Source organism: Paroedura picta, chromosome 4 (assembly GCF_049243985.1).
Source record: "Paroedura picta isolate Pp20150507F chromosome 4, Ppicta_v3.0, whole genome shotgun sequence".
In the NCBI taxonomy this organism is placed as follows: Eukaryota; Metazoa; Chordata; class Lepidosauria; order Squamata; family Gekkonidae; genus Paroedura; species Paroedura picta.
Window position 1 is genome coordinate 109020066 of NC_135372.1, and position 18259 is coordinate 109038324.

At 43.0% G+C, this 18259-nt stretch overlaps 1 protein-coding gene across 6 annotated transcripts in view; it reads left to right on the forward strand.

The window, feature by feature from the left end:
• The first annotated feature begins 4654 nt into the window (after nt 1-4654).
• Nucleotides 4655-18259, forward strand: part of HIPK1 (homeodomain interacting protein kinase 1) — a 44602-nt gene continuing 30997 nt past the window's right edge. For 2 of the 6 annotated variants that reach the window (XM_077334951.1, XM_077334955.1), the window contains exons 1-4: nt 4655-4955; nt 10469-11546; nt 16513-16636; nt 17742-17861. In XM_077334951.1, coding sequence (XP_077191066.1) covers nt 4937-4955; nt 10469-11546; nt 16513-16636; nt 17742-17861 — 1341 coding nt within the window. In that variant the 5' untranslated portion in view covers nt 4655-4936. Of the gene's footprint in view, nt 4956-5582; nt 5930-6023; nt 6147-10468; nt 11547-16512; nt 16637-17741; nt 17862-18259 lie in introns of those variants that run through there. The other 4 variants (XM_077334954.1, XM_077334949.1, XM_077334952.1 and 1 more) reach the window with 4 other exon arrangements.

The window sequence follows — 18259 nt, forward strand, 5'->3', positions numbered from 1 at the left end:
TAAGCCGCCTTGAAGCTTCTTTGGGTAGTAAAACCTTGGATATAAAAACCAACTCTTCTTGTATTTTAAAGATACTTAGAAGTGCCATTGAATCCAGAGGAACAAACTTTTAAACAAGAGTTTAGTTAAAGCTATTGCATGCAGGGTACACAAGACAATTTTGCACTGTACCTTGATGTTTGTGATCTCCATATGATCCTTAGTAGCATTTAGATATTTACATATATTTACGGAAGAGTGGAACATTTTACAGCAATACTTTCTACAGTGTTGCCTGATTCTTTATTAGAAGATACCAATTTCAAGTTAATCCACAATGAAGTCTGTAGTTAGTTGTAACTAGTGCAATTATGTGATTAATGCAACCATAACTAATAAAATAAAGCCATATGTGAGCTCTGCCCAGAAAGTCCATCTGAAAAAGAAGATAAGAAGTGTAATTCATGTGCAGATTCTGTTAATAACAGGGTCACATGCATGACAGCTTGTAGTTTTCCAGTTGTTTATGTTGGCATACAATGGGGTAGGATTTAGGGAGGAAAAAGAAGACTGCTTTTTATTATATCTATATGTTACAAAGATGAGGTTGGTGCACAATGTTCTTTGTCTGGAGAATTAGGAGTGTCACACTAACAGTATCGAATAGCAGGAAAAACAGGTTCCTTCTGACAGATTTTCCTAAAGGAAAAGCTGAAGCCTGTATCAAAGGTAGTTTAAATTTTTACAAATCACCTCTCCTTGCTATTAATGGAAAAACAGATATCTGATGACTTTTAATAGCCTTTAGACTGGGCTCTAAACAGGACATACCTTGCTTTTCCAAGCAAGTTTAGAAAACCCCTTTTTCAAGAGTTTAGAAAAACATGGACAATTCTTCACAAAAATAACCTTCAATTTTATAATTGTTTTTTTAATGTTACATTTACAAAGTGTTATTTTGTGTGTCTTCAACCCTTAGGAGGAATTTTAAAAAATCACATATCAACCAATCACAGTAGATTATCGTCTAAGTAATAAATATAGTTTCTATGTTATTGGCTGCTATTTACTGCTATGTTAACAGGCGTGCTTAAATGGGTAACAGAATTGCCTGCACTAGATCAGCTTGAGAAAGAGTTAACTGTCTCAGCTCTTGTAGCCAACTTGCTCCATAACAGTAGAAAGTAAAAAAACAACTGAACTACAAATCAGCATCTCTGCAACGCATCCCCAAGGTTTTTCCTTAGAGGAACCCTGACAGGGAAAAATAGGTGTTTGTGTGTGTGTGTGTGTGTGTGGGGGGGGAATTCTCAGAGACACAGGAATGTTTTGTTGCCCTGGCTGAATGACATTGGAATGTGCACCCCACCCCCACATATTTTTAATGGGAATAGTTTTCAATTACTTAGGAAAGCAACATACTTTCAGCTGTAATACCCATGTAAATAGTAGCTAGCCAACAGTACAAAGTCCTACTGTCAGTAACAGACTAATGTGGTTGTGGTAACATACAAACTCTAGTTCTGTAATGCTAGTTAGCTATTTTAAAATAATTTGAATTATAATTTCAGAAACATCAGATGAGAACTGTAAACTCTATAGAGCTAGTAAGGGCTAGAGGATCAAATTAAGAATTGTGCAACAACTGAGAACTCTTTGACAACATGGGAGTAGATTCAGTAATAAAATCACCTCTTCATGCCTGTTAATTTGACGCATCAAAATTCCTACCTGGCCCCCACCTAAAGTTGAGTCTGTTTCTCTTTCATTTTACTTCACCTGTTCATCAACAATTGGAAATGGCTCACACCCACTCTCTTGCATGACATGTTCCTTTAAATGGATCCTGTTTTCATTTGTGCTATACGGTGCGATGTAACATACCTATATGTTTTGGTATGCTAAGTTTTACTGCTTGCCTTCGTAATAAGCAGAGTTGTCATAAAATTTACAGAAGTATATAGCAATTCTGCATCTTTTAAAAGAAGTTCATTTTTTATGACACAGGTAGAGAACAGAGAATAGCAGTTTGGTGTAGCAGGCGCTTTCTCCCTCTTTGAAATCCCCACATTCCATCTGGAGGAGCGGTGCATGTTAAGGGTTTATCTTTTATCATTCAGCTATCCTCCCCTGCACAATGTAGTTATCATAGCAACCTTGCTTACAATACAAATTGTAGGTGAAATAACCTATACCTTTGTAGAACGTTGCTTTCTTTAAGAACTACTTACAAATATAGTATGTGCGTCAGCAGCCATTCATTGACAAGACATTTGTGTTATGATACACACACTTGTACTTACTCCTGGGGTTTGACACCCATGCCCCCGGCAGTGACCCGGGGCCGGGAGCAGACTCGCGTTGCTGGGCGGGGGGCTGGAAAGGAACTGCTCATTTCCCAACGGGGAGGAGAGGGCGCCAGAAGGACTCATCTCCTCGGAGGTCTTCTCCGTCTGCATGGCGACTCCCCTGGTGGCTGAGGCGAGGCCAAGCAGCCAATGGGGAGCCGCAAAGCAGCTCCTGATTGCCCCTCTGAGTTTTTATCCTTGACAGGGTCCGCCCTAACTCCTCCCCAGGAGCCCTTAGCCTTTTATTTAATCTGCTCCGCAGGAGCGGTTAAAGACTACCAAGAAAGCCCATTGCAACCAGGAATATAATGTGCGCTAGGACCCAAGGGAAATGCAGATCTCGCTCTCCCTCTCGCTGTGTGTCTCAGGGCTCTTTCTTAGGAGGGAAGCAGGGCTGGTATGTAGCTTGGGGCAGCTCTCTCTGCTTCCCTTGTAGCAGGAGCGATAGGAGAGAATGAGGGCTCGTGTTCAATCTGGCAGGGCTATGTGACTCTTTCTCTGGTGTGTCTGAGAGGAATGTGGCTAGCGTCCAGGGAGGGAGGGCGGGAGCTGTAGGGGCAGGGCCTATTCCAACTTGGACAGCCAGACACGTTCCACTCCTCCCCCCCCAGGCTGTTTCACAAATGTATAGAGGAATCATGGATGGATAAGGATGGCTGTTGGATATGGGTATATGATATCTTTGAAGCTGATACAGAGGTTCCTGGATTTCTCAAATTGCTTCTTTGCTGATATTTTATAAAGCTACTAAGTTTAAAGCTCATTGTATGTTGAAATACAATGGGCGCTAGCATCGTGCATCCTGGGGCTGGCCCCCCTGTACCCCGTCACCCCCGATCCTTGAGTTGAGCTCATTGTGTAGCGGCTCCACAGGTGGCCCCTACCACATCGTTCTTGCTGGCTGGTTCCTAAAGTGGCATGGCGGCGGCTCCCGCGGGGGGTGGAGCAGGTGAGTGGTGCATATTGGGGGCAGGGGGAGTGAGGGACAGTGGGTGGTGTCTGTCAGGGCCTGGGCGGCAGCCCTTGTTGGCAGGCTGTCCTTGTTGTGTGGTGCTGGCGGTCCTGGGGGCCGGCAGCAGCTTAGCAGCAGCCGTGGCAACAGCACGGCTGCGAAGCCCTCTCTCTTGCCCCAGGCTCCCTGCTTCACAGCCAGGGGCCCAACTCCTTCCCTGGCTGTGAAATCCTCTCCCCCGCAGTCTGGGGCTCAAGGGGCCAATCAGGAGCTGCGCGATTGGCCCAGGACTGACAATTGCCCCCCCCCCCCGATTGTCAGTCCTGGGCCAAGGGCCAATGGGCTCCTTTCCTTATCCCAGACTGGGCCCACCCCAACCCCCCTTACTGCTTTATTTATACCACTTCCGGAGCGGTGTATAGATTAGTGCACGTTAATTTCATGAACTCTATAGTGCTACTAAGAGCCAGAGGATCAAATTAAGTTCATTAAAAACTAAAGAAATAAAGACAACTGGTTTACTTTGATTTTAGTATGGAGACAACTGAGAGATGGTATGATAGCCATCTTTAAGTACCTGAAGAGCTGTTATATACACAGGATGAGTTGTTTTCTGTTGCTGCAGAAGAGTAAACCAGAACCAAAGAGCTCTTCTTTCGAAGTTTTAAAGCAGAGTAACAGCCATCTGACAATGCTGATTGTGTTACTATGAACTTAGGCAGATCATTAGGATTGTAAGAGGGGATGAACTAGTGCTTTTGTGGCATTCGTTTATGTTTCCAGGTTGATCACCACGTTGGGGTCAAGAAGGAATTTTACACCAGGCCTCTTTAGTCCAGGGATCATGGAGGTTTTTTGCTTTCCTAAGAGCATAGAGCAAAGGTCACCACGGGAGTGAAGAACCAGAGGTAGCTGTGAACGTTTCTGCATTGTATAGTTGGCCTAGAATGACCTTGGGTTCCCTTCTAGCACTGTGCTTCTAATCCAGCTGCCCTACTATGTATTTGTTAAGCACACTTATAAAACTGAAACAGTAACTTGATCATCTTCTCTGGTAATCCTTGAAGACCTTATCAGGAATTTGCTTTACAAAGAAATGTCAATGTCATCATGCAAATAAAGTTGGAGGTTTTAAAGCTACAATAGTACCAAATTATTCATTGTCTATCCTAGTCCCAATTACCTGATGTCATGTAAAATGATTAGATGTTTCCAGAGTGATTGTGACAAAAGGTGATGAGATTATGACTCACCCCCTACCCCCCAGGGCTAAAAGCTTGAGCACCTTTACAATATTGCTATTGTGATCAGGACATGGGGCAAGTACAACTCTTATAGAAAACTTGTTTCCAGTTCGTTTTATAAAGGCCAGCGTTGCACTTCTCTAGGTAATAGAAGGGACGCAGTGCGACGAACTCTAGAGGTAAACTCCGAGGGTCGATTTCTGTTCCCTTCGCAGGGCCTTAGGCACTTGGCGGCAAACCGGAAGGGGCTTCCCTCGCTTCAGAGCCTCGCATTCAAGAGCCAGGGGAGTGGATTAAGAACCCCCCGACTCCAATTGTTTTTTGTTCCCGTGCCTGACCGATTTACGGCTCTAACAGGTGGGAAAGCAGGATCTGTACAGTGCGGGCCAGCATCGGACCGAACGGCAGTGACTATGGGCAAAAGGAAAAGAGGTGAGTGCGTTCGCTTGGTTAAAGGGAGCCAGGGGCCTCGGGGTTCGGAGGGCATTCCGCAGCACGTCCCGTTTAATGGCGCAGGCCGAGTAAACGGGCTCGGGCCGGATGGTATGGGTGGAGGGGCTTGGAAGCAGAGCCCACGACGCCATTTTGTGCGGTCTTAAAACCCAGCCTTCCGCTTTAGGCCTCTCTCTCAAGGCTGCTTCAGCGTCCTGGACAAGGTTCTGGGACGAGTCCGTTTTGCCTCTCTGTGGGCTCTAGGAGGCCGTTCACAGCTTCTCCCCCCCCCCCCCGTTAACTGCGTTCTGCCAGCCATCCCAGCCGCGCTTCCCGGGCAGTCAGCGACCTCTCTAGATCCGCTGAGCACGGCTGCGCTGCCCATATTCCATTTGCCGGAATAGAATGCGAACAGTATCGTCATGGAGTGTCGTGGCCATGACTACGACGGAGCGCTCGCGCGCGCTCTCTGCCGCCCTGCTCTTGGGTCTCGGCGGCTGACGGGAATCTGCGCGCGGCCTGCGATCACATGCCCGCTCCTGACTCCGCGACCTTCCCCGATCGCCGCTTCGGCGCTCGGCTGCTTCCGCCTCTCCCCGCCTCGATCGCCTGGAGTCCCTTGCGTTCGAGGCTCGGCAGGCTCAGCCTGGCGCGGTCGAGGGGCGCGGAGCGGGAGCAGCTGGGCTGCGCGGAGCGGAGGGGCCCGGAGGGCGCGGCGGCGGCGGCGGCGGGAAGAGGAGCGGGGGCCGGGCCGGGCTGGCTGGCTGGCGACGGGGGCCCAAGCCTGGCGGCTGCGGCACCTGAGCGGCCTGGGCGCTGGCCCTGGGCTGGCCGGCTTGAGAGGGCCGCGGCCGCGCTCCCCCTCGCCCGGGCCGGCCCCGAGCCCCGGGGCTAGGATGCCCCCGCTAGTCCTCCGGCACCGGCAGCCAGCTCCCGGCCCGGCCCGCGGCTGAGACACCCCCCAACGGTGGCGAGTGAGTACCGGGGCGGAGCCTGCGAAGGGTCGGGGCCCTTGGTGAGGGACAGGCCGGCGGAGATTAGCGGCCGCTTCTGAGCAGGGCGGCCGCCTCGGTCTCTATGGCCGCCGCCATCGGGCAGCGCGGCGAGTGAGGCCTGTGCGGGGAGGGGGCCGGCAGGTGAACGACCCTCGCCAGCCATCGCGAGGAATTCGTGGTGGGGGATAAAGAGCAGGTAGTTGTGGGTCGTTCTCGCAGGCCTCCCCTTCTTTTAACAAAGTCAGGACGATTGAATGTTTGTGGTTACTCTCTTCCCCCCGCCCCCATTTTTGGGGACACAGCAAGATTTCCACTTTGTAATCTCTTTCCATTTTCCACGTCGCTGTGTTAATCGGTCTCTCTCACTCGTTAGTGACTATGGCTTTTTGGAGTCTAACTGTGTTAATCTCCGTGTATGTGTTTTTCTAGCCGCCTCTAGTTTTTATGGGCCTGAACGAGAGTCTTGTGTAGTTCACCCGTGGTTTCCTTTTGAAACCACGGGTGAACGAAAAACATCTCTGGCATTTCGCATTGGTTATATTTAGAAATATGTAATCTTTCGGAAGTAATGTGACACTGCACAAAAGTTGATTGATGTGGTGCTTGGAACTGTGGTGTTGGATTTCTTGGTAACCCCTTGAGTAAATCCGTTGCTTAGAGTTTTGTACATTCGGCAATTGTGTGATTTTGTGCTTTGCCACTCTGATCAGGGAATAATTCAAGAATCTCCTTTAGTCTGAGTAAAAGGACATGAGGGTAAGCAGTTGTCGACTGCTAAGCTGAATGCAAAGTTTATGAATGTTCTTAGATCTGCTTTCTGCTGTGGAAATAACTGGACTCTGTTAATTGTAGAAATCTCTACCTGAAATATTTGGGATGAGGTCTTATTCCTAATGAATATTTCCTGAAATGCAGCATATTCTGTTGCAGGAACAGTACAAGGTCGATTTTAAACACATAGTTGAATTTACTGATATCAAGCTCTTTCCTCTTGGTCCTCAGCAACATCAGCGTGATGTGCATGGAGACCTACATACTTTGTCTCAGCGATGATTCTTGGCATTTATATGGAGTCAGAGTGTTTGACAAACATGCTCACTATGCTTTACAACAACCTCACTGTTAAGTAGGCCAGTATAACAGACTGGGTGTGTGGGCAGAAGTATTGAGGCTAAGTGAAAATTGATAAAGCTACCTAATAAAGTTTGGCAGGACTAAAATGAAAGGCTATCCACATCACAGCTTGTCATAGCATAGAAGGTCGCGCTTTAAGCAAACTGCAGGTTAATACGAACAGGGTAGTCTTAAGCAGAATTGCACCTTTCAGAGTTCAGTGAAGTCAGTGGGCTTAGAGGAGTATAACTGTGCTTAGGACTGCATTATTAGATCATAGATAGATAGATATGTGTACTTATTAGTTATGCTGCCTGCTTATGAACAGGTGTGGCTTGCTGGCTCAAACCAAACACCTAGCATTCCATGAGCAATGTTTGCCAGTTTTGATTGTTAATTTTGACTGGGCACTCCAGAAATCAGCCCTGGTGGTGTAGTTCTGGCTGTGATGCTATGTAGGTCACTACACTGGGAAATAAAGAACTTGCTACTGTTGAGATCACACTCTCTGATTCAGTGGAATTAGATGAGGGGCTAGTGTGAACTTGTATTGCTGTTGACGTGGCTGAAAAAATGGATCACAGCAAAATATTTTGATGTGTTCTTTTGTGCTTAAAAGCATATTGCACTTAAATCAGTCTTACAAAGAGTAAATGCTGATGATGTGGCATCTGACTTCACTTGCATGCAAGATGAGGTGGGAGTTATGGCAGTTTCCTGGATGCTGATAAAAGTGCTTTACTGACACTTGTGCAGTGGCTGTGCTTTGAAACTTGATATAATGTTTTTAGTTCAGCGTTTATTCTTGGGGACGGATGTCCCTTCATGCTCTCAGTTTCAGGTAACAACTCTTAGAGTCTTAATCCTCCCCTTTCTTCACTACTGGTTTTTACTGTCTCAGGCATGAAGTAAATGGTTGGAAAGGATATTAAATATTTGAGCCTTTGCCAACAACACAGAGAAAATCCATACATGCTGCTGCTGTTCTAATCTGGCCTTGGATATGTAGAGAGGTGAAAACCTTGCTATTTGGTTTTTGCTTGGTTCATAGAGCAGAGTAGTCTATGACAAGTATCTTCTTAAAAAGTTTTCTAAATATTCAGTTGGTTTATCTACATTTGAGTTTTGTCAAGAGATTAAAGACTTGTGTTCAGTGGTTATGGATGGTGGGAAGCTGCTGATTGGTTCCCCTAGATGCTGTCACTTAGGCTCAGACTGTTGAGGTAGCTTGAACAAATGGATTAATAGTAGATTAGACATGCTAGTGTTCTGTTTGACTTGGGAAGAAATACAGCATATAGAAAGAGCCCTTGTTTGAGCTCTAATCAAATGTTCAATCTGGCTGTGTTGGAAAAACAAGGGTCAGCATTCATGATGTGATGTTGATATTAGGCTAGCCAACTGAACACTGGACTACCAATGTGTAGGAAGTTCATTTTCTTTTTCAGCAATAGGCAGTTTCCTATTTTGCAATGTGTTCCTCACAGTAGTTGTCAGTTGTGCTCAGGATTTTGAAATGGTTGCTGTAGGAGCAAGCACATTTTTCATCTTGTAACATGTTTTCTTGTTTCCTGGCAATCTTGAATTTTAGCCATATCCTGGAAGGTTTTATGAAATGTCTTGTATTTTAGTTGACTCATTAGGGAAGCGTTCAGTTAAAAGGATTGTGTTTGTGCCTGTTGCTAAACAAGCCACATTTTGGGGGCATGTAGTCCAGGAAACTATGCATGCAATTAGCTGTTCAAAGTGTGCATAACTTTTTCTGGCTTATATGCATCATCACTGGTTTAAAACACAGTTGGTTGGAATCCTACAAAGGTGCTACATTTGCAGAAATGCCCCTCATATGTGGTGGTGTCATCAGCAAGTTCTTTGAAACCTGAGGGCAAGTTGTCAATCTGTTGCCATCTTCCTCAAATATCTGTGTATGCTGTTCTTCCTGTTCTAGACCAGGGGCGAAATGTGAAGTGAATTTGGACACAGACATTGGCTTCTAGTAAGCTGATGCTTTCCCCTACAGTTTTGTTCATTTCTATTCTTTATCCTAAGCAAATAAGGGCAAACTTTCCTGGGGCAGTATCAATGCTGCCATAAGCAGAAGCTTGTTGTCAGCCTCTGAATATCAGCCTCTGAATAATATTTTATATGTCCTGTTGCTTGGGAATTATTTCAAGGACATTGTTTTGATGGAAATAATTCAGAAATCTACAGTCTTTATAGCAGTACTGCCAATCTGATTCTGAATGAATGGGACACCACTAAAAAAGAAAACTTGGCCACAGAAATAAGAATATGCAATGCAAAGAATCTCACTTAAACCAGTCCCTTTACTTCCATTGAATTCTTAGTTATTACTACTAATAACTAGCACTGTTACTCCCTGCCATATCAAAGGTGCAAACGGCAAGCAAATCTGTGAACTCTAGGTGCCAGGAGTGGGGCTATGTTTATGTTGGCTTCCTCCTTTCTTAGTCAGCTGCTTTCCAGTTTGTATCCAAGTCACTTCCATAACAGATTTATGAAGATTTCCTTCTAATAGTAGACAATAACTAAACTAAAGAGGTAAAAGTAAAAATTAAATAGAAGATTAGCGCTTGTAACAAGAACTGCCGTCATCTGAACTGATGCTGCTTGATTGAGTGCCTGTGTCCCTTTCAAAATATGATAGTGTGCCCCTTAGGAAGGGAATAAGGCAATGTTTTCCTTCTTCCCACCAAGAGTAGATTTTTGAGAAGATGTACTTAAAAGCAAATATTGTCTTCATAAATCTCATGTAGTTCAAGGTACTTACAGCTACGTATATGGCTATTTACAAGTCTCTTCTAAAAGGAAAGTGATGTGCATATCCTCTTCCCTACAACAGTAATTGGATCTGTAATTGTTCTCCTACTTGATGTTTCATCTCTCCATCTTTGTGTGTTGGTGTGTAGCTCTGACTTGGATAGCCCAGGCAAGCCTGATCTCATCAGATTTTGAAAACAAAGCAGGGTTGACCCTGGGTAGTATTTGGATGGGAGAGGTCATGATGCAGAGATAGGCAAAGGCAAGCCACCTTTGAACATCTCTTGCCCAGCTGCCAGACAATCTTAGGATCTCCTGACTGTACTACACACATGTCATATGATACATGAGTAAAAGTAGGTGAGTATGTCCAAGTGAGAGTAACTAAGAATATGGTATTGCTATACTGGACTTGAAAACTCTGCAGTGTAATACTTGGACAGTATTTGTAGCCATGCTGTGGCTACAGATTTCGGTTCAGGATGTTCTTTGTTAGGTCATAAAACCTGAACTTTTGCTAGTCAGCTGATAAAAATGAGAGGGGGTGTTGCAATTCTCTCTACTAGGTAGGGTGCCACTCTACACTGTTGCTGAATTGTTGATCTGTTTTTCTCTCCTGTTCAGGTATGGCCTCACAGCTGCAGGTGTTCTCCCCTCCATCAGTATCTTCGAGTGCCTTCTGCAGTGCCAAGAAACTGAAAGTGGAGCCCTCTAGCTGGGATGTTTCAGGACCGAGCAACAGTGACGAGTATTACAGTCACAACAAAAATCTCCCAGGTGCTCAAGGGCCAGCAAGCTCCTCTCATCAGGTAGCAAACTTCAGCATCCCTGCTTATGACCAGAGCCTCCTTCTCCCTGCTCCTTCGGTTGAGCACATTGTGGTCACAGCAGCAGACAGCACAGGCAGCGGTGGAACAACATCTTTCCAGAACAGCCAGGCCCTAACACACAGGGGCAACATTTCTTTGCTGGAACCATATCAAAAATGTGGATTAAAAAGGAAAAGTGAGGAGGTGGATAGCAACGGTAGTGTGCAAATCATTGAGGAACATCCACCTCTCATGCTGCAAAACAGACCTGCGGTGGGTGCTGCGGCCACGACCACCACTGTGACAACTAAAAGCAGCAGTTCCAGTGGTGAGGGAGATTACCAGCTGGTCCAGCATGAAATCCTTTGCTCCATGACAAACAGCTATGAAGTTTTGGAGTTCTTGGGCCGAGGGACCTTTGGACAAGTGGCAAAATGCTGGAAGCGCAGCACTAAGGAGATTGTTGCTATCAAAATCCTGAAAAACCATCCTTCCTATGCCAGGCAGGGACAGATTGAAGTTAGTATTCTCTCTCGACTTAGCAGTGAGAATGCTGATGAATATAACTTTGTCCGCTCATACGAGTGTTTTCAACATAAAAACCACACATGCCTGGTGTTTGAGATGCTGGAACAAAACTTGTATGACTTCTTAAAGCAGAACAAGTTTAGCCCTCTGCCTCTGAAATATATTCGGCCCATTTTGCAACAAGTGGCCACTGCCTTGATGAAGCTTAAGAGTCTAGGTCTGATACACGCTGACCTGAAGCCTGAAAACATCATGTTGGTTGATCCTGTACGCCAGCCATATAGGGTGAAGGTTATAGACTTTGGCTCTGCTAGTCATGTATCAAAAGCAGTGTGTTCCACTTATCTACAATCACGCTATTACAGGTAAGTATCACTTTCATATCTTCATACATAGCACTAGCATGTCATGCACCATGTGGACGTTCTTTTTTGTGAAGTCAGGTTTTAATTTTCCCCCCTTGTCTTTATTTTTGTTGGTAGTTCCAATATTTGAATTTTTTTGGAAACAAAACAAGGCAACTGAAATGGAATAGGAGTTCAGACATCTTATTGATGCAAACTTACTACAGGCTTCATGGTGAAATGTCCATAGTTCATATTTGAACATTATAGTAGCGTGTGGCATAGTGGTTAGATTAGGGTAGCTTTCTCAACTCTTATTGTTGAGAGACCCCTGAAACATTCTTAAAGCTTTGAAAAACCGCAGAAGTGGTGTGATCAATTGTTTATTACATGCATGCATACATACATAGAATATGGCTGGAAAGCATAGTTATGTAAATGCACACCTCTTCAAAGCCCATTTTTTGTGGGGGGGGCAGGTTGAAATGACCATTTATGGACATATCACCTGATAAATGTTTAGCAAATACAAAAAATATATAAAATTTGTTTTAACTCCCACCCATTCAGGGAACCCTTCCAGGACTGTCAAGAGTGAGATAATCCACCAGTGTATAAAAAGAGAGTATCCCATCAAAATCTTAGGCAAAGTCGGTTCTTCAAAATTAATTTAAAAAAAGGTCCCTAACACATTCAGTTTAAGCTAAACATGATCATACAGATGAAAAAGCAAGGAGGTGATTGGGTGCAATAGATGAGTCCAGAAGCAACAGTTCACCTGCAAGCTGGGTTTTGTGCAAGGAAGAACTAAAAACAAGAACAGAAGTGGTTTGTTTTGGCTCTCTTTAAAGCAAATTTTGTACCTTGGGGCTAGGGGCAGGGCACAGAAGCCTTAAGACAACGTCCAATAGATTATTTGAGCAGTATCAAGGAAACGGGGCTCATTAATAGGTGAACTGTATATGGTGTAGTTTAATTTATTTATTTTCTTCATTTAAACTCTGTCTTTCTCTCCAGTGGGGACCAAAAGCATTATACATTGTTTTCTTTGCCAAGCCCACAGCAGCTGTCAGGGTACACTGCTGCCAGGCTCGGAGCAGTAGTCAGCATCTGCTGCTAACCTGAAGTGGCATCCACTGTTTCTTAACTGGAGTGGCTCCTTGTGTTCCCTGTGCGGGTACATATAGAATGCAACTATATTTGAGGAAATTAACCCCTCCCTATATATTTTAATTTTATTTCAGATTTTTTTGCAAACCTGGGTCGTTCCCCAAGTTTGCAAAAAGTTATCTTTTTTGTTTGTTTGCCCTGATTCACAGATTTAGCTGTCTGCAGGTGGGGGCCATTGATGGCTAATAGTACATAGGTAAGAAGAGGTATTAATATTTATTATACTTGTACATATTAGGATATATCTAGCCTCCAAGAAATATTTAAGATTATTCCATACTAACAGAGCATATATGTGCAACACTTAAAAATATGCATATTTTTATTTTATTTTTATACTGCCCTTTCCAAGGGCTTAGGGTAGTTTACATCATGGCAAGAATATAATCATAAATACAATGCAGTTACATTTAAATTATTAAAATGTTTAAAGTTAGTTAAAACAGCTTGAGGCATCTGACTTCTTTAACCAAAATGATGTGTTCTTCTCTGTGCTGTCACAAAAGATCATGGATATGAAATGCATTAATAAACTGAGCATGAAGGGAAAATAGTTTATGGCTTGCTATTTAGTATTTGGCATGCTGCCCTTTTTAGAAACAGAATGGGAAATACTGCTGTTGCGATCTGTCAATCCAGCCAACTATCATGCCAGTGAAAGAAGTTTAATAATTGTGCTTGGTAGCAGATGATCAAAGAAAATATGCATACAGGTGGCGACTATACTCAGTCCTACTGCTACTTTTATATTTCTACCAGTGGGTGGACATTTTGCTAAACCCCTTTACATTAATTGTATCAATGCCCTAATTCTTTTCCCAAATGGATTCAGCTTCATAAAAGCTTCCCTGTTGTTAGTCATTGTATCATTCTACCATGAAAAGTCCAAATAGTGTCATTAATCGTAATATTTTGTTTCTAACCTGCCTTCTCCAAAGGCTCAGGAGGTGTAATAGCACTAGGTAAGATTGTTAAAGGAGAAATGACAGTGAGGAATAGAGTAGCTCAGGTTTCATTACCTTGTGAGTAAATTATTTCATATTAGCTCTATAAATCCTTGTACACTTAAGAATGTGTGTATCATCAGTCAAAATAAAGCAATAACTTTAGACTAATGAGCACATAGTTGAACAGAACAGAATGAACATTCATGGTATTGGAAATCCCCTTTTGTCCTACATTCAGCCTCAGATAGCTTTCTTCAGTTTGAATCAGTTTATTTTGCAGCAATAAGTATAATTCATGAAAAGAACCTCCATATGCAATCAGTAAATTATTAGTCATCCTGGTCTGTGACTGTATGAATAAATCTTTATTCAGCTTCACTTTGATGTATAAATAAAAGGGTAAGGGGCCAGGAGCACTCTGGTGAACTCGTGCCATTGTGCTCTTGGCTACCCCAGTCTGGTGGTGAGTGCAGTGGGGAGGGAGGGTTACCCTTCCCCCTTGGCCCGGGAAGCCCTCATGCTGCCTCATGAGGGCTTCCCGGCCCAATGGGAGGTGCAGTGGGGAGAGGGATGGCTTACTTTCCCCTTCTCTCACAGAGTGGCATGAGGGCTTCCCGGGCCAACAGGAGGCGCACAGGGATCTGCCCAGGCCACGGCTGCCCAGGGCGGGGGCAGGAGGAGGAGTAGAATCCCAGGCAGCACTTCTCCTTCCCACCTTGAGAACTCCTGCCGAGGCCTCCTTGGGGGGGGGGAGAGTGGAGTCCCCACCCGCGCTTCCTCCTCCCACCCTGAAAACACCAGTCGAGGCTGGCCTGCCCGGGGCAGGGGGGGAGGGGTCCTAGTGTATTTTACAATGCAACAGGCTTTGCAGCTAGTACATAATAATCCTTGTTGTAGCTAGCATATGGCAAGTGTCTGGGCTGTCACTAGAGGCTACATGCCAGTATTATGATACAATAATATGATGGAAAAAGCATTAGTCAATGTCATATCCGACACCAAGGCTATACTGGAAAATAAGTTAATAAAGGGTAGGTAGGCTTGTGTAGGTTTATTTGGACACACCTTTTTGATAGAAGAGCTAACAATTTTTGCATACAACTCTTGCTACTGTTACAGATTTAATTAGTCCTTTTAATTCCAGTTTTCCCCATTATACTGCTTCCTGAAGGAAATAGGATTCTTTTTGAAACAACAAAACTCTTCATGGACCCACATTGGACAGAAATTTTTCTGTGTATTCTAAAAAAAACAGAGATCCAGAGATGCGAATGCAGGACAGAAAACTTAAGTGCAGGAGGAGTATTGGTTTTTGGCCCTCTGGTTCCTATAACTGAGCAAGCAGGCTACTTTTTAGGCAGTATTGCTGCTTGCCTCAATAGCTGTGGGAACTATTGTGCTCAAAGGAGTTTATTTAAAACATTTCTGTGCTGCCTCAAATAACAACATGAACCTGAGGCTGGCATTCAGCTGCAACATACCCACGTGTGACCACATATTCCAACCCGCATTCTTTTTTGATGGGATCACTACTAATGATTATAAATCATTTATTGTTTGAGTGGCTGTTTTCTGTTCTGGCCATTTTTAGAACCCTATACGCTAGACTCCTTATTGCCATAAAGATTTTACTGCCTGAAGGCAGTAAAATCCTTTGAGTGAGTCCCATGGAGTTAAACTGGGCTATGACAAATTTTGTAATATATGAATAAATATAATAGTCACCTTGGTTGTCATTACCACAACAGAAAGCAAAGTCTTGCCTAACTTCTCCCAAATTACTTTTAATTCCATTATTGCCTTAAAAGTTCCCTTTAATTGCATACTGGAAACAGTATAGAAAGCACCTAGTTAAAAATGAATTCATCCATCACCACTGAATGATGAAAATGTAACTTTACATAATTACAAGAACTTCATGCATGATTATTTTTTATTGCATGCAACATAGTGTTCTGATGTGAAAAGACGGATAAATTTTGAATCTAACTTTTTTGCCCCATCTTAGCCAGTTCCCCTCTTTATTAAATTCCTGGTTCCGTATAGTTTTTGTCCATGTAGGTCCCATTATCCCAAACACAACACTTTTGGCTGTCTTCCTTTTTTCAACAGTAAAAAGTCTGGTTTGTTACTTTGCTGAGAGGTGCTGTTATATTATTACAACAGAATTCTAGGTGCTATGATGACTTGACATTTAGAATTTGTTGAGCTGTGCTCTAAGCAGTTTTTACTGAACTTGGTATGATTTACTTAGTGTTAGGACTGAACTTTTAAGGGAACATACCTAAGCAAGTCTACTCAGAAGTCAGTTCTGTTTTATTCAAGTACGCCCAGGATAGTTGGATTAGGTTTGCACTCTAACAAAGCATTCCTAATTGCACCATCCAAATCCATTGAAGTCCATGATTTTAGAAATATGTAACTCTTTTCAGGGTTGCAGTTTTAATAATTTCTATTAATTTTGGATAGAAACAGTTCCCACTAAACTCTGTGGTATATAAGCAATTGCCAGGGCAATTTAAGGCTGCAAAGTAGCTCTCAATTTCTTGTAAACATGATTAGTATTAGACTACATGTGTTACCTAGCTGATCTGCTTAAATTATAGGAACAGTGTGCATTGCTTAAGATAAAGAGGTACTTTGAAATAATGCTACAGCAGTAAAATGGAACTTCTAAAACTTTATGTATTTTTCTTAGGTAAAATGCCAGTTTATTATAGAAAACTCTTTAAGTAGTAAATACGTAATGAAGCCTATAATTTGCACTTGACACTGACATTTTTGAAAGTCTGACCTAATTGTCTAATTTATGGCCATGATACTTGCTGAACAATAAACAGATGAAATGTTTCATCCTTTCTGTTTTGTAGAGCCCCTGAAATCATTTTGGGCTTACCGTTTTGTGAAGCTATTGATATGTGGTCATTGGGCTGTGTGATTGCTGAGCTGTTTCTTGGTTGGCCTCTGTATCCGGGAGCTTCAGAATATGACCAGGTATGTGTGTGCTGATGTTTCTGCATTTTTGTTTAAACCTTAATGCATATAACATGATTCAAGTTTAAAGCCAAATTATAGTTTTGTGCTCTGTTAACAGGTGCTGTCTTCTGCTTTAGTATATGCAAGAGTTTGTTGTTACATCAAAACCACAGATTGTGGTTTGCAGTCCTGAGCATGTGTCACAGTTTGCCATTTCATATGTAATAACAAATTGTAATCTGCACCAAATTAGCAGTCACAGCTTGATTGTTCGTGGGGAGGGAGAAAGAGAGCAAGCACATAACTTGTTTACACAGTGCCAGACCATTGTTTGGTGCAATATCCCAATAAGTTTGATGCACGTGAAAGCAATAGTATATAGATTTTTCTGGACTCCATAATTGCTTTGGCTACCCTTAATGTAGCAGGGCAGCCAAATCATTAAAACATAACAATGGTGGTATACTTTAAGTGACTATCAATGAGTATTGGGATTAGAATTAGTGATGTTTGATTATCAATGTAGCCTGTCTTAGGTAGATCCCACCATACTTGAGGATTTGTGACATTGACATGTCATGGAAGGCCTGTAGTCAGGATACATCCCTAACCTGCTTGCAAATCAGAAATCGGCCCCTAAATCTGGTTGAAGTTGTAATTATCAGCAGCCTTTTTTCACAGAGAACAGTTTATTTCATTAGATGTATGAAATTACAGTTTTAGTATTACATGAAGTAGCTTCGAGAGGAAGGCTCTATGGGCATTTTCACATACTTTTTGAGCCTTCCTTCTGAAACATCTCTGAAAGCTGTTGTTTGAGGGGTGTGAAAATAGTCACAAGAATATTCTGGTTCAGGTCTAATTGGTATAACACATTCAGTGGGCTGGGAATTTGACATGTAAATAGAGAATTTATGTGCTTGCAATTGAGATATATTTGGAACTGTCATCGCTGCAAAAATATATTTAAGAACAAAATGAATAGATTCGTAAAGCAGAGGAGTTTCTTTGCTGAAATATATTAGGTGAATATTTTAATTTAAAAAGCTCTTGCCTTCTACATACTTCATATAACTGTCAAAGGTTGTTGACCTCATCAAAGACATCTTTTTTTCTATTGCAGATTCGTTATATTTCACAAACTCAAGGCCTTCCAGCAGAGTATCTTCTGAGTGCAGGAACGAAAACAAGCAGGTTTTTTAACAGAGATCCGAACTTGGGATACCCACTGTGGAGACTGAAGGTTTCTCTTTTTATGTGGAACTTTGTTGCTTGACATTAGCACTTTCAGCTCACTCAAGAAAAATTCCCCATTGTAGCAAGTTTTAAATCATGAGGTGAAACTTACAAAGTTTTTTTTGTAAACAGGTCTTGAATGCCATTTGGATGATGATAGTTCTTTTGCTTTTCATTAGAACTAGTAAATGTAACTACCTGTCTGCAGTAACTGAGTGTTATAGCCAATTCAGAGTATTTCCTTATGAAGGACATATATTCTGAACAATCAAAGATGAAAGGCTTGAAGGATTTTGGCAGAAAAAACTTTCCTTTGCACAGAAGCAATGTTGTTCACCCCTTCCCCCCCATCCAAAAAACAACAACCCTATTTAAGAGATCCCTTTTGGGAGCACTTTTGTTTGG